A 17612-nucleotide genomic window follows, 5' to 3' on the forward strand; every position below is an offset into this window, starting at 1 on the left:
ACAGGACAGAGGGCGTTCATTTGAAAGGTTCCTAAGCCTCCTGATATAATGTCAGTGACTAATAATAATATGTAGTTATACAATTAGAAATAAAAAGAAATTAAATGTAAAGAGGATCTAAACTGTTAAAGATGTACCCCCCCCCAAAAAAAAAAAAAGACAAGGACCAGTCACTCAATTTACCTGTGGTCTTTCTGCATCTGATCTTTCCCCCATTATTGACTTATCTTGCTGCACTATGTCTGTGTGTGGATGCAGCCATCTTGGTAGAGGAGCAGGGTTTGCTTCCTCCTGTTAGAGCTATCCCCTTGATGACTGGTGAGGGAGTATTCAGGAAGCAGCAGGAGAGGTGGAGGAAGCACAGAACCTCAGCATGGATGAAGCAGAAGCAGGAAGATCCTTCCACCACAGGTCTACAGGTACGGTTTCCTCTCCAGCAAGGAGAACAGCGAGCAACACAGCAGTGACATCACCACATCGCACTCCAGATATTGTAAAAAGTCATAGGCAGCAGTGTCTTAGACCAGGGATCTCCAAACTACAACCCTCCAGTTGTTGCGGAACTACACGTCCCGTGAGGCATTGTAAAACTATGAATATCACAGACATGACTAGGCATGATGGGAATTGCAGCTCCTGGACAACTGGAGGGCCATAGTTTGGGGACCCCTGCCTTAGATGATCCCACACTCTAGATATATACTATGAGGCTCAAGGCAACAGAAAGGTATTTTCCTTGGAACCATGGCTGATATCAGAGATCTCACAGCATTCATTCTATGTACAGAGCATAGAACTGAACAGACTGTCATATAATGGTACATTTCCGTACTGAAGCTTCTCCTGGGCTCTGTCCAATTTTTAGAAATTTACAATCGTGATAAAAGAACATTTTTTTCAGGTTGCCTAAATTGAAATACATGAATTATGAAACTGGAGAGCAGCTTCTTCATACAGAAGTTTAAATAGAGGGAGCTGAAAAGGCAACTTTATAGACATTCCCTATTTTATGTAGTCTGTTGAACTCTTTGTAATGTACAGTAAGAACTCTTAGATCTTGACACCGCAGTCCCTAAACGATGTAAAGAGCTGATGGAAGTCAGCCTCCACGTATAATTCAAGCATCACTTTTTGTTAGACATATCCTTTCATGGGTAATGAAGGCCTTTCCTTGTGTATTCAGCTTACGTGTGACAGAACCGGTTTTAGACTGTGGGGGGAAGAAGCTGCAAATCCAGGCTAGAGACCACAGTGCATGTACTCTATAGACACAGGCCGGCAAGTGCCTCACTTTCCTGAAACTGAAGTTGTGCACAGTAGGACTCCATTAATTAATTTGCCAATTTCAAGCCTGGTAAATTATTTGCATTTCCTTAATCAGCTGGAATTGCTTTTAATAATATATTGAGTTATTTTGAAAAAGCTCTTAGCTGTATGATTAATTGATTGAACAGCAAAAAAAAAAAAAAAATCATTTGCAAAATTAAACTGTAAGTTTGCATTTTTAATTTTACCCTGGAGATATGCAGAGTGCAAGATTCAGGAGAGGAAACAATTAACCCTTTTACATATAAGTCACTGGCCTCTTGTAATACTGTATGTAGGCCACACTAAGTGATATCAATGGCCTTTATAAAATCGGTAGGCTTTACTATAGTGATGTCACTGGTCTCTAGTAAATGGATAGACGGCATTCTTAGTGATGTCACTGGTCTCTAGTGAATGGATAGGCTACATTTTCTGTGATGTCACCAGTTTCCAGTGAATTGATAGGCTGCATAATCACTAATGTCACTGGTCTTTAGCAAATGCATAGGCTGCATGCTCAGTGGTGCGACTAGTTCCTAGGGAATGGATAGGCTACATTCTCAGTGGTGTCACTGGCCTCTGGTGAATAAATAGGCTACATTCCAAGTGATGTCACTGGTCTAAAGTGAATGCATAGACTGCATTCTCAGTGATGTCACTGGTCTCTTGTAAATGGATAGGCTACATTCCCAGTGATGTCACTGATCTCTAATAATTGGATAGGCTACATTCCCAGTGATGTCCCTAATCTCTAATGAATGGATAGGCTACATTCCCAGTGATGTCACTGATCTCTAATGAATGGATAGGCTACATTCTCAGTGATGTCACTGATCTCTAATGAATGGATAGGCTACATTCCCAGTGATGTCACAGGTCTGTAATGAATGGATAGGCTACATTCTCAGTGATGTCACAGGTCTGTAATGAATGGATAGGCTACATTCTCAGTGATGTCACAGGTCTAATGTGAAAAGGTAGGCTGCATTCCCACTCATGTTACTGGTCTCTTGTGAATGGATAGGCTACATTCTCAGGGATGTCACTGGTCACTAGTGAATAGCTAGACTGCATTCGCATTGCTTGAAGGTGTGAGGGCTTTTTTCCAACGAAGCCTTCAGCCTGCATGTAATCATGATGTCAAAGCTGACATAGTGATCACATGATTGGGAACCATCCTGATTAGTTATCAGTGGGCACCGTAGCTTTCAGCAACAATAGTAATTGAGAGCCTGCAATGTGGCAGCTGGTGCCTCTCAAAGAGGGGATGTTTAAAAACTGACTTCAAGCATGAGGCATCAGGGTGGAGGGTGTTCTTTTTACAGATTGCAGAGAGGAAGGGGTTAATTCTGACCTTCTGGCAAATGCAACAAAACCGTAATTAATGCAGTTACTGTTTGTGCCCCTTGACAACATTATACCATTTGTTTTTTAAATGTAGCTAGTGTAAGTACCTGAATTTTACTTTGACTAGTTTCTTGTTAACCTCTATACAGCTAAACTCAGGCGGGGGGTGGAAGTAGCAGTGCAAGGAGCAAATCAGGTGTGACGTAGTGCATTTGTATTGACAAGGAACATTCTGAGAGGAGGAGAGAACAGAGTGGGCAGAGGGACACCTCTTCACTGTCCTGTTATGCCTTCACTGTCCAATCACAGGCTGGGGACAGGGAGGTGACCAGACAGTATTACGTATCTGCCATACAGAAAAGTCAGGTCACCAACCTGTCTATGCAGTGTGTGGCAGGACTGTGTATATCTCAGAACTAAATCGACAAATATTTAAATCCTTTTTCACATTAACAGGCCCCATATACAGTATCTCACAAAAGTGAGTACACCCCTCACATTGTTGTAAATATTTTATTATATCTTTTCATGTGACAACACTGAAGAAATGACACTTTGCCACAATGTAAAGTAGTGAGTGTACAGCTTGTATAACAGTGTAAATTTGCTGTCCTCTCAAAATAACTCAACACACAGCCATTAATGTCTAAACCACTGGCAACAAAAGTGAGTACACCCCTAAGTAAAAATGTCCAAATTAGGCCCAAAGTGTCAATATTTTGTGTGACCACCATTATTTTCCAGCACTGCCTTAACCCTCTTGGGCATAGAATTCACCAGAGCTTCACAGGTTGCCACTGGAGTCCTCTTCCACTCCTCCATGACGACATCACGGAGCTGGTGGATGTTAGAGACCTTGCGCTCCTCCACCTTCCATTTGAGGATGCCCCACAGATGCCCAATAGGGTTTAGGTCTGTAGACATGCTTGGCCAGTCCATCACCTTTACCCTCAGCTTCTTTAGCAAGGCAGTGGTCATCTTGGAGGTGTGTTTGGGGTCGTTATCATGTTGGAATACTGCCATGTGGCCCATTCTCCAAAGGAAGGGGATCGTGCCCTACTCCAATATGTCACAGTACATGTTGGCATTGATGGTTCCCTCAATGAACTGTAGCTCCCCAGTGCCGGCAGCACTCATGCAGCCCCAGAACATGACACTCCCACCACCATGCTTGACTGTAGGCAAGACACACTTGTCTTTGTACTCCTCACCGGTTGCCGCCACACACGCCTGACACCATCTGAACCATATAAGTTTATCTTGGTCTCATCAGACCACAGGACATGGTTCCAGTAATCCATGTCCTTAGTCTGCTTATCTTCAGCAAACTGTTAGCAGGCTTTTTTGTGCATCATCTTTAGAAGAGGCTTCCTTCTGGGACGACAGCCGTGCATACCAATTTGATGCAGTATGTGGTGTATGGTCTGAGCACTGACAGGCTGACCCCCACCCCCCACCCCTTCAACCTCTGCAGCAATGCTGCCAGCATTCATGTGTCTATTTCCCAAAGAAAACCTCTGGATATGACGCTGAGCATGTGCACTCAACTTCTTTGGTCGACCATGGTGAGGCCTGTTCTGAGTAGAACCTGTCCTGTTAAACTGATGTATGGCCACCGTGCTGCAGCTCAGTTTCAGGGTCTTAGCAATCTTCCTATAGCCTAGGCCATCTTTATGTTGAGAAATAATTCTTTTTTTTTTCAGATCCTCAGAGTTCTTTGCCATGAGGTGCCATGTTGAACTTCCAGTGACCAGTATGAGAGAGTGAGAGCGATAACACCAAATTAAACACACCTGCTCCCCATTCAAACCTGAAAGCTTGTAACACTAACGAGCCACATGACACCAGGGAGGGAAATGGCAAATTGGGCCCAATTTGGACATTTTCACTAAGGGGTGTACTCACTTTTGTTGCCAGTGGTTTAGACATTAATGGCTGTGTGTTGAGTTATTTTGAGGGGACATCAAATTTACACTGTTATACAAGCTGTACACTCATTACTTTACATTGTAGCAAAGTGTCATTTCTTCAGTGTTGTTACATGAAAAGATATAATAAAATATCTACAAAAATGTGAGGGGTGTACTCACTTTTGTGAGATACTGTATTGTATTTCAATGGTATAATAAAATTCACAATATTAAGTTACATAAATTCATAGTTTAGATGGATGTTCAATGAAGGAGCTTCAGCCTCCTCTGGCTGTTTCCAAACCAACAATATATACAGCGTAGAATTGTAGAAATAACACAGCAGGGTGTGAGAAGACATTGCAGAATAATATTGTTTTCCTTCTGCCAGCCTATCAGGGGTTAAAGCCACTTTATTTGTCTCTGGAAACAGCTTAGTCTAGCCAGGCTAAAAATACCGTTCATCTCTGCAGATGTGACATCTCCAAATTACAGGGAATTCTCAGGGAGCGCAGTCACAGGACAATAGAACGCAGGGAGCGCCGCCGACATCCCAACTGATCAGAGGAAACGCAGACAACCATCAGAGCTGACACTCAGGGTCTGCGTCTACCTGCCTGCAGGACTGCTCTCCTAATTCATCATTGGATTATTTATGGTGCTGCTTACGTCTATTTAGTATCGGCTCCAAGACATAAATGACCACATAAATCACTGGTCATATCTTGGGTGTCACATGCTGTGATGTGTTCTGTTCGATCAATGATAATTTAAAGTATATAGGCGTGCACACATTTATCTAACGGTGTGTACTATGTGTGTACATTATATTTATATCTCTCACACGTCTCTATCTTTCATCTGTTCATCTCGTTGACCTCTTTGAAATCTATCTATCCATCTCCAATATGTCTAACTGCATAGCTATCTCTCCATCCATCCAATATTTCTCTGTCTGTCCCCATCGCTCTCCACTATGTACAGTCTCTCTCTCCCCCCCCCCCCTCTTTCTCTCTCTCTCTCCCCCCCCCTCTTTCTTTCCCTCTCTCTTCCCCCCCTCTCTCTCTCTCTCTCTCTCTCTCTCTCTCTCTCTCTCTCTCTCTCTTTCTCAACCCCTCCCTTTCCCCCCCTCTCTCTCTCTTTCTTTCTCTCCCCCTCCCCATCTCTCTCTCTCCATTCTCTCTTTTTTCTCTTTCTTTCCTTCTATTTCTTTTCTCCTCTCTATTGCTCTCTTTCCTTCTTTCACTCTTTCTCCCCCCCCCCCTCCCCATCTCTCTCTCTCTCTCCATTCTCTTTTTTTCTCTTTCTTTCCTTCTCTTTCTTTTCTCCACTCTCTTTCTCTTTCTTTCCTTCTCTCGCTCTTTCTCTCTCTTTCCTCCTGACTTTCTTTCTTTTTCTTGCTTTCCTTCTCTCTCTCTTTCCTTCCTTCTCTCAATCTTTCCTTCTGTCTCTCTCTCTTTCATTCTCTCACTCTCTCTCTCTCTCTCTCTATCTGTCCTTCTTTCTCTCTCTTTCCTTCCTTCTCTTTCTTTCTTTTTCCTTCTTTCCATCTCTCGCTTTCCTATTTCTCTCTCTCTCTCTCTCTCTCTCTATCTCTCTATCTCTCTCTCTCTGTCTGTCTCTCTTTCTCTCTCTCTCTTTCCTTCTGTCTTTTTCTCTCTCTCTTCTTCTCTTTCTTTCCTTTTTCTCTCTCCCTTTCTTAATCTCTTTCCTCCTCCCCCCCCCTCTCTCTCTCTCTCTCTCTCTCTCTTATTCCTTCTTTCTCTCTTTCCTTCTGCTTCCCTTTCTCTCTTTTTCTTTCCTTCTCTCTCCCTCTGTCCTCATTTCTCTCTTTGTCTCTCTTTTTCACTCTCTCCCTCTCTCTCTTTTTATCTTCTTCTCTCTCACATGTTTTTTTGCTTGCATTTTTCTCTTTATATCTTGTTCAAGTGTGTATCTTTTTCATGACCATTCATTTTTTGGCCTCTCACAGATCCAACCACTAGAAAGAACGCCAAGGCCGGCCCAGCAGCTCGGAACAGATATGCCAGCCAATGGACATTGAACAGACCGCATCCCACCATATCCGCACACACACTGACCACAGATTGGAGACTACCCACTCCCAGAGCCACAGGCTCTGTAGACAAAGAAAGCGACAGCTACAGTGTCAGCCCATCGCAAGACACAGGTAACTTGAATACAATGCTTTATCATATAACTTTGAAGGGGAGTTCCCACCTACGAGGAGTGGTGAAGGGAATGTGGTGTGTCAGAACGCCACCCGCGACACCCTTCTGCTAGCTCTGCTTGTTCTGTCTTCACGAGTGTATGATAGTATGCTCAATATGCTAAGCTGCAACAATCGTTATTTACCACATTGTAATTTTCTGCAAAAGAATCTGTCTGATTATGGCGTATAGCACAATGTGGCATTATTCCTCGCATGAATACCAATGATGGGTACTATTCCTCCCACTAATACCAATGATGAAGTACTATTCCTCCCACTAATACCAATGATGAAGTACTATTCCTCCCACTAATACCAATGATGGGGAACTATTCCTCCCACTAATACCAATGATGGGGCACTCTTCTCCCCACTAATACCAATGACGGGGCACTATTCTTGCCATTAAAACCAATGATGGAGCATCAGCATTTTCAGAAGGACAATGAAGCCAGTTGCATTCTAACCATTTAAAACAAAATGTACTGTAAAAAAAATGCTCATTATTTAATAATATTTTATGTGCGTTATTATTTTTTACTAGTTTTAACACAACTAATAAATCTTTCTTCTCTTTGCTGCCAAGAACTTTGCACCTCTAAGTGATCAATGTTTTGTGGAATCACTGTACCATCACTAAGTGCCCCCTGTCATCGGCAATGTTCATCAGATTGCTGGTTGCTTAGGCTTCTACTGCTTAGACCAATGTTTCTCAACCTTTTTTTCAGTCAAGGCACCCTTTAAAAATCATGAACAGTCTTGAGGCACCACATTCTAAAATGTAAAGACTATTCTAATAGTTTTACATCATGCAGCAACATCCACACAAGTAGGACACCCAATGTTAGAGGTGATTTATTCTTCCAAAGCAAATATACTTTTGCAAACTGGTACTGACTAGTATTCCAATGTTTCTTAGTTTTTCTCCATCACTCAGCTAATGTGACCCCAACGCTGATGGAGAGAGGCACAGTAGGGTCAAACAAGAATACTATGCAGGCAACTGATATGCTCCATATTATCTGATGACGCCATTGGACGTTAGAATGCTGGCAATCAGAAGGTCGTAATGGTGCACAATGAAAACCTGTGGCTTTGTGTAACTAAAAGGCAGGCTTCATCCACACACCGACTTGTATACAATTTTTTGGCAATTTTTAGGCATTTTGTCAAGGCACCCCTGAAGAAACCTCAAGGCACCCTGGTTGAAAAAGGCTGGCTTAGACCATTAGTGGTCCACTTGAAAATTATAAATTATCTCAAGTGTGATCCTTATACTTCCAGAGGGCAGCACAATAATGCACCTCAATGCCCAAAAATGTTGGTACTGTGAAGTTACAATAACCCCCCCATCATTGGTCTTAGTGGCAGTAATAACCCCCAGAGTTGGTATCACCGAGTGCAGCAAAACCCCCAAACATTGGTGACAGTGGACAAAATAATAACCCCCATCATTGGTGTCTGTTGACCCAATAATAATCTCCCATCATTGGAGTCGGTGGACACAATAACCTCAAATATTGATGTCAGCGAGTGTAATAATAATGCACAACATTGGTGTCAGTGGACACAATAATAACCCCCCATATTGGGGTCAGTGAGTACAATTATAATCCTTAACATTGGTATCAGTATATGCAATAATAACTACTCATGATTAATGTCAGTGGATGCAATAATAACACCCAGTGTTGATGTCAGTGAGTGCAATAACAACCCTCAATATTGGTGCCAGCGGACGCAATAATAACCCCCAACTTTTTTAAAGTCAGTGAGTGCAATAATAACCTTCAGAATTGGTGTCAGCGGATGTAATAAAATCCCCCAGCATTGGTGTCAGTGGACACAATAACTCACAGCTTTGATGTAATTGAGTGCAATAATAACCCTCAACATTGGTATCAGTGGACCCAACAATAACCCCCAATGTTGGTTCAGTGACTGCAATAATTACCCCAAACATTGTTATCAGTGGACACAACAATAACCCCCAATACTGGTGTCAGTGGACACAATAATAACTCCCAGCATTGGTGTCAGTTGTTGCAATAATAACCCCCCAGCATTGGTGTCAGTGGATGCAATAATAACTCCCAACATTGGTGTCAGTGGATTCAATAAAAAACCTCTCAGCATTTGGTGTCAGTAGATGCAATAATAACCTCCAGCATTGATGTAAGGAGACACAATAATAGCCCCCAGCACTGGTGTCATTGGGTGCAATAATATCCTCCAATTTTGGTGTCAGTGGCTGCAATGATAACTCAGGTTTCAGTATTATTAACCCCCCATATTGGTGGTCACTGGTAATGAAATTCAATAACCCCACTGCTGCATATTGGTGGTCATTGGCAGCAAAATTTAACATCTTCATCCTGCCTGCATTGGTGGCCATGGCAGTGAAAGTTAGGCTGTGGTTGGAGAGGGTATTGCGGGAGTCTGTAATACATGTGGGATTCCTTCTTTAAAAATGTATCTAAACCCGCCAAAAAATGTAATATTGCGCGGCTTACCAGTCCTTAGATGTGGTAGCTGCATTAGTTATCTTTTTTCAGGCTTTTTTTTTCACCTGGTGATCCTGCCAATAACACACTTCCTGGTCTAGGGTGACGGCACTCACTCAACTACTGTGTGTATATAGAAGTAGCATCGTCATCCTAGGACAGAAAGTGTGCTGAGACAGGTTACCCTCCTTTTCCTTTCCTCTTCTTCATAACATAGCGGGAGGTTTACTAAAACTGGAGAGTGCAAAATCTAGTGCAGCTCTGCATAGAAACCAATCAGCTTCCAGGTTTTATTGTCAAAGCTTAATTGAAGAAGCTGAAGTTAGAAGCAGATTGGCTACCATGCATAGCTGTACCAGATTCTGAGAGCTCCAGTTTTAGTAAATCTACCCCATAGTCTACAAAAGTAGTCCACAGAAAGATCTGGGGAATATACTAGGTGTCTACCACCTACATTACTTCTGAAGCCTGGATGAAAAACTCCTCGAGATGCCACCCCTCCATCCTGCCTTGTTGCTAGGGTGTTGCTAAGACCCTCCCAGCTGTTACTGCTTACCCACACCATCACAGGAGCAAACTCTCAAAGCCCTGCACATGCTTGGTTCACTATCTCCTCCATCTTAGCATCGCTGAGCTCAGAGCTACTGTGATGGAGGAGCAAAAGCACATGTGAGGGGGTTTGTATTGGAGAATGAGATTGCTTCTGTGATACAGTGAGGGAAACAAGTATTTAATCCCCTGCTGATTTTGTAGGTTTGCCCACTGACAAAGAAATGATCAGTCTATAATTTTAATGGTAGGTTTATTTTAACAGTGGGAGGCAGAATAACAACAAAAATATCCAGAAAAAAGGATTTCAAAAAAGTTATAAATTGATTGGCATTTCAATTAATGAAATAAGTATTTGACCCCTTCGCAAAACATGACTTAGTACTTGGTGGCAAAACCCTTGTTGGCAATCACAGAGGTCAGACATTTCTTGTAGTTGGCCCACCAGGTTTGCACACATCTCAGGAGGGATTTTGTCCCACTCCTCTTTGCAGATCCTCTCCCAGTCATTAAGGTTTCGAGGCTGACGTTTGGTAACTCAAACCTTCAGCTCCCTCCATATATTTTCTATGGGATTAAGGTCTGGAGACTGGCTAGGCCACTCCATGACCTTAATGGGCTTCTTCTTGAGCCTCTCCTTTGTTGCCTTGGCCATGTGTTTTATGTCATTGTCATGCTGGAATACCCATCCACGACCCATTTTCAATGCCCTGGCTGAGGGAATGAGGTTCTCACCCAAGATGTGATGGTACATGGCCCCGTTCAGCATCCCTTTGATGCAGTGAAGTTGTCCTGTCCCCTTAGCAGAATAATTCCCCCCCAGAGCATAATGTTTCCACCTCCATGTTTGATGGTGAGGATGGTGTTCTTGGGGTCATAGGCAGCATTCCTCCTCCTCCTCCAAACACAGCGAGTTGAGTTAATGCCAAAGAGCTTGATTTTGGTCTCATCTGATTCTGACCACAACACTTTCCCCAGTTCTCCTCTGAATCATTCAGATGTTCATTAGCAAACTTCAGAAGGGCCTGTACATGTGTTTTCTTGAGCAGGAGGACATTGCAGGCGCTGCAGGATTTCAGTCCTTCACGGCGTAGTGTGTTACCAATTGTTTTCTTGGTGACTATGGTCCCAGCTGCCTTGAGATCATTGACAAGATTCTCCTTTGAGTTCTGGGCTAATTCCTCACCGTTCTTATGATCATTGAAACTCCACAAAGTGAGATCGTGTATGGAGCCCCAGACCCGAGGGAGATTGACAGTTATTTAGTGTTTCTTCCATTTGCGAAAAATCACACCAACTATTGTCACCCTCTCACCAAGCTGCTTGGCGATGGTCTTGTAGCCCAGTCCGGCCTTGTGTGGGTCTACAATCTTCTCCCTGACATCCTTGGACAGCTCTTTGGTCTTGGCCATGGTGGACAGATTGGAATCTGATTGTTTGCTTCTGTGGACAGGTGTCTTTTATACAGGTAACAAGCTGAGATTAGGAACACTCCCTTTAAGAGAGTGCTCCTAATCTTAGCTCGTTACCTGTATAGCAGACACCTGGGAGCCAGAAATCTTGCTGATTGATAGGGGATCAAATACTTATTTCACTCCATTAAAAATGCAAATCAATTTAGAACTTTTTTGAAATGCGTTTTTTCTGGATATTTTTGTGGTTGTTCTGTCTCTCACTGTTGAAATAAACCTACCATAAAAATTATAGACTGATCGTTTCTTTGTCAGTGGGCAAACATACAATATCCGGAGGGGTTCATATACTTCTTTCCCTCACTATAGTTGGGGTGATCTGTAATAACTGAAGAGTATCTTAGTAGCGCCCTAGCAGCAAGGCAGGACAGGTGGTGGTGATGGCGGAAGGGGTGAATTGTTTCCTATTAAAAAAGAAACGGCAAGATTTTACGACGACAAAATGAAATAGACAGATTTGTGAAGAATGGCGCTTTGCTGTTCCCTATTTTTAATACATTATTCTGACCTCTTTCTGACCCATATGGCTGCAGTCGATCTATATCTCCTGCTTACGCTCATGCTAAACAGAACCCAGAAGTAATAAGAATAATCTAGAGCCGCAGAAAAGTGAAATTCCAGGAGCAGATAAAAAGTTCCCTCTCTAATTCTCCCAGAAAGTAAATCTCTGATTTTTATTGCTGTTCCTATGGTAACTTAATTTATCAGCCCGCCCAACAAAACTAGATTAGAAACTGTATTACCCGGAGATACAAGATTATATTTATTGTCTGGATTGCTTTGTCCTCGCAGACACACAATATGCATCATTTTATTCTGGATTTTGAGTGTCTGATGGAATCGAAAAAAAATGATTGGTACTCTATGACTCTCCCGTGCGTTATGAATATTGCTATGAAAATGCTGCTTTCTGCATGGAACATAATAAAGCCTGGGTTGATTACAGCTAGTGCAAGCTGATTGTTAAAGTGGAAGTTCAGACAAAACCTATATAACGTCAAACCTACTCTCAGCCACGTTCTAAACCTAATCTATCCAACCCTGTAAAGAAAAAATTGCTATACTTACCTTTTCTGAAGCTGAACTGGTCCGGTCTTCTTTCTCTGCTGTGTAGAGAAAGAAAGCCGACAACGGTTGTGAAATACCTGGGAGGTGACGTCACGCATAGAGTAACTATGGGGCTTCCGTTGTCGGCTGCCTCACCTGCATAAGCCCACACACTGAAGCCGCCGCTGACAGCTCAACGTAGGACTGGAGCGGCTGCAGATCAGGTAAGTATCTTCTTTAGAGGGCTAGATACAGTGCCTTAAAAAAGTATTCATAACCCCTTGAAATTTTCCACATTTTGTCATGTTACAACCAAAAACGTAAATGTATTTTATTGTGATTTTATGTGATAGACCAACACAAAGTGGCACATAATTGTGAAGTGGAAGGAAAATGATTAATGGTTTTGAAACTTAAAAAAAAAATGTATATCTGAAAAGTGTGGCGTGCATTTGTCTTCAGCCCCCTTTACTCTGATACCCCTAACTAAAATCTAGTGGAACCAATTGCCTTCAGAAGTCATCTAATTAGTAAATAGAATCCACCCGTGTGTAATTAAATCTCAGTATAAATACAGCTGTTCTGTGAAGATCTCAGAGGTTTGTTAGAGAACATATTTGTGAACAAACAGCTTCATGAAGGCCAAAGAACACACCAGACAGGTCAGGAATAAAGTTGTGGAGAAGTTTAAAGTAAGGTTAGGTTGTAAAAAATATCCAAAGCTTTGAACATCTCACGGAGCAATGTTCAATCCATCATCCGAAAATGGAAAAAGTATGGCACAACTGCAAACCTACCGAGACCTGGCCGTCCACCTAAAATGGCAAGCCGGGCAAGGAGAGCATTCATCAGAGAAGCAGCCAAGAGGCTCATGGTAACTCTGCAGGAGCTGCAGAGATCCACAGGTCAGGTGGCAGAATCTGTCCACAGGACAACTCTTAGTTGTTCACTCCACAAATCTGGCCTTTATGGAAGAGTGGTAAGAAGAAAGCCATTGCTGAAGGAAAGCCATAAGAAGTCCCATTTGCAGTTTGCGAGAAGCCATGTGGGGGACAAAGCAAACATGTGGAAGAAGGTGCTCTGGTCAGATGAGACCAAAATTGAACTTTTTGGCCTAAAAGCAAAACGCTATGTATGGCGTATGGCGGAAAACTAACACTGCACATCACCATGAACACACCATCCCCACCGAGAAACATGGTGGTGGCAGCATCATGTTGTGGGGATGCTTTTCTTCAGCAGGGACACGGAAGCTGGTCAGAGTTCAAGGGAAGATGGATGGAGCCAAATACAGGGCAATCTTAGAAGAAAACCTGTTAGAGTCTGCAAAAGACTTGAGACTGGGGCGGAGGTTCACCTTCCAGCAGGACAACGACCCTAAACATACAGCCAGAGCTACAATGCAATGGTTTAGATCAAAGTATATTAATGTGTAAGAATGGCCTAGTGAAAGTCCAGACCTAAATCCAATTGAGAATTTGTAGTAAGACTTCAAAATTGCTGTTCACAGACGCTCTCCATCCAATCTGACAGAGCTTGAGCTATTTTACAAAGAAAAATGGGCAAAAATGTCACTCTCTAGATGTGCAAAGCTGATAGAGACATCCCCAAAAAGACTTGCAGCTATAATTGCAGCGAAACGAGGTTTTACAAAGTATTGACTCAGGGGGACTGAATATAAATGCACGCCACACTTTTCACATATTTATTTGTAAAAAACTTCTAAAACCATTTATCATTTTCCTTCCACTTCACAATTATGTGCCACTTTGTGTTGGTCTATCACATAAAATCCCAATAAAATACACTTACGTTTTTGGTTGTAACATGACAAAATGTGGGAAATTTCAAGGGGTATGAATACTTTTTTAAGGCACTGTAAATTAGGTTTAGAATGTGGCTGAGAGTAGGTTTAGGGTTAGATAGATAGATAGATTTTGACTGAACTTCCACTTTGAGTGAAATTTTTATGGTAGCGCTAGTAGTTGCTGGTTCTTCCATAATAATATAGAGGCTGGCCACAAGCACCAGTCCATTCACACCGACTTCAATAGCTCAGTCTAGGACGGTGTTTCTCAACCGTTTTTCATTCAAGGCACCCTTTAAAATTATTGACAGTCTCAAGGCACCCAATTCCAAAAAAACTATTCTAATAATTTTACATAATGTAGCAACATTCATACGTAGGACTCCCAAAGTTAGAGGTGAATTATTCTTCCAAAGCAAATACACTTTTGCACACTGGTACTGACTAGTATTCCTGTGTTTCTCGCCTCCCTCAATTTCTCTCCATCAGTCAGCTAATGTGGCCCCAGTGCCGAGGGAGAGCTGCAGAGGAGGGTCAAACAAGGATGCTGTGGAGGCAACAGACATCCTCTTTATCAACTGATAACATCATTGATTGTTAGAATGCCAGTGTCTAGAAAGTCATAATGGTGTATAATGAAAACCCATGGCTTTGTGTAACTAAAAGGCAGGCTTGATCCACTCTGATCAATTTTTAGGCATTTCGCCAAGGCACCCCTGAAGAAACCTCAAGGCACCCTGGTTGAAAAAGGCTGGTCTAGGGGATGTCTTTATGAATATATTGCTTGCAGAACTTTAAACAGGAGAGGGGTTAGGGCATGGGATACTCCAAAATGCTGCACAGTAAAGAGGAGAACACACTCCTCTTGGCTCACACTCCCAGATTCTGCTGTAGATGGGGAATGGATAGTATTCTAAGACCCTATGGGGGGATTTGCTAAAACTGGCACTCTCAGAATCTGGTGCAGAATGCATGGTAGCCAACCAGCTTGTAACTTTAGCTTGTTCAATTAAGCTTTGACAATAAAACCTGGAAGCTGATATGGTTTATATCCAGATCTGCACCAGATTTTGCATGCTCCAGTTTTAGTAAATAACCCCCATGAGAGCCGTCTCAGTTGAAGCTAACGGTCGCACTTTTATCCCAAACTCACTCAGTCACCAGGAATCAGTTCAGAGTCATTACTCACAAGTCCCCAGAACAGCTGAACACTTTCCAGCTTCCCCAAGGCACAATCCAGTGATGGAGAAAATACTTCTTCAGACCTGATCTGCTATGGTGAAGTCCCACAGTCAGCTCCTCAGAAGATCACTTCAGACCCTCAACCCACCCTCACACCACTGAGGCCTCAAGAATAGCTACACAATCAACGGGTTACCTTAGAGGAGCAGTAGGCATTCCCCTAAGTTTTGGAACCCTCATGAAGAGAGGGAACACTATCTCCAGGGTTATTTATCACCTCCCCAGCCACCTTCTGATCACTCTTCTTAAGAGATTGGCCAAGGCATGTTAAATATTCAGGCTGGTCATTTGAATCTCCCTCCCTATGTTCTGGAAGCTTCTTCCAGAGGCAGTGGGACACAATCAAACCCCCAGCCTATAAATCGCTGAACAGACCACAACAATCACTGTTCCCTTGACTACAGAAGGAGCCAAAAACGAAATTTGCCTAGCAACCTATGCTGGAAAGGTGCTACACTAAAGTGAAAATAAGGTTGCCAGCTTTGTTCTGGCAAAATATGGGACTGGGTGAGTAAGAAATTGGGGAGATTTTCAAGGGAGACCCCGGCAAAAAATTCAAAATTGGCTGGCCAGGAAGGATAGAGGGAGTGAGAGTGTGCAACCCCTCAACCCTCCTGAGCCATACCATTCCACATGCCCTGAATATGGAGAGGGTACAGTGCCATGGTGGGGGGGGGGGGGGCCTAGGCAAAGCATTTTGTCCCCATGTTGATGAGGACAAGGGCCTTATTCCCACAACCCTGGCCCGGGGGATGTAGGAGTTGGCAGGGGACAGGGAACTTAGCTTGCGCAGTGCCACCATTCACTTGAATAATGGGTCACGATCAACGGATGCTACGCCTGCTGAAAGCAACAGGATATAATTCTTGCCACGGCATGTGTACACCCCCAGCTGCTGCCTCTGCTACCAAAGAGGGGGAGGTCAGGGGGATGAGGGAGAGAAGGTAAAACCGTGGCCCAACCATGGGGTTTTACCACCCCCCCAATCACTAGTGTGAACAAGCCCTTAGGGTGGCTACTTTCACTCCTCCACTGCATCTATGGGGGAGCAACTGAGATCCCCTTGGACAGCAGCATTGCCAGTCCACGTTGGATCAACTAGTAGATTTAGATGGACACTATCTTAGTGATTAACAGTGTAAAGCCAAACTCCAGCTAAAACTTTTTAAGCAGTTACAGTTGACAGTATTTTTTTCTCCTTTTGGGAATAAAGTTTTTTTATAAAGGAATAGAAGCTGCTGATCATTGTAAGCACCCCTGAGAGTGTTAAATGGTTTGATTCAAACCCCTAACCACCACTTTTGCTGGACCGCTTGGTCTGTCAAAGGGAATTGAAAAATAACAGAGTTACTGGCAGGATCACCAGGCAATCAGTTAATAAACTATGTTACGGGGGGGGGCATTTGTTATTGTTGACACCAGTAAATAACAGAATTTTAATAGAAATGGACTTTGCTTTTTGCAGACAGAGCAAGGAGCAGCATGGTCTCCACGGAAAGTGCCTCGTCTACCTATGAAGAGCTAGCAAGGGCGTACGAGCATGCCAAGATGGAGGAGCAGCTGAGACACGCCAAGTTCACCATCACAGAGTGCTTCATATCAGACACATCATCAGAACAGCTCACAGCAGGGACTAATGAGTACACGGACAGTCTGACCTCTAGCACACCCTCAGAGTCCGGGATATGCAGGTTTACTGCATCGCCCCCTAAACCCCTGGACGGAGGAAAGGTGCAAAACATGGCAGCCCCAAAGGCACATCGGCCAGGTAAGAGTATGGCAGCCAATATTATTGTATCACAACCTGCTCCGTTATCTTTTGTGTTAGGAGGATACAGCTCTACCATTTGGCTTTGAAACGACAGCAATGTTTGAACTGGGGGGGGGTCCAAAAGGGAAGAGAGTGATGGGGCATGTACAAATGCGCAAAATAAATGCACCTGTGCAGACAATGTAATTCCAACCCATGCAGCAACTAATCAAGTGATTTTTGAAGCTTACCTTCTTGTGTGTCTCCAGCCTGTAGATTTTAATAGCCAGCCAATAGCAGTGCCCAGGAATGCAGCTAGTATTGAATATTGACCATCTAATGTAAATTCAGTATTCATGTTTACATTTTTTGCATTGACATTTTTTTACAGCAGGGGTCCCTCCTTACATCAGGATCTCCATCAGAGTTCTGCTTAAATCAGGGTCTTCATCAGAGTTCTCCTT

General features: G+C 43.1%; 1 protein-coding gene across 4 annotated transcripts in view; it reads left to right on the forward strand.

Moving 5' to 3' along the window:
• DSCAM (DS cell adhesion molecule) overlaps window positions 1-17612 on the forward strand; it is a 726986-nt gene that overhangs the window by 667967 nt on the left and 41407 nt on the right. For all 4 annotated transcript variants that reach the window (XM_073617225.1, XM_073617227.1, XM_073617226.1 and 1 more), the window contains 2 exons: window positions 6538-6735; window positions 16864-17166. In XM_073617225.1, the coding sequence (XP_073473326.1) occupies window positions 6538-6735; window positions 16864-17166 (501 nt within the window). The remainder of the gene's footprint in view (window positions 1-6537; window positions 6736-16863; window positions 17167-17612) is intronic.

This window comes from Aquarana catesbeiana, linkage group LG02 (assembly GCF_042186555.1).
Source record: "Aquarana catesbeiana isolate 2022-GZ linkage group LG02, ASM4218655v1, whole genome shotgun sequence".
Taxonomy (NCBI): Eukaryota; Metazoa; Chordata; class Amphibia; order Anura; family Ranidae; genus Aquarana; species Aquarana catesbeiana.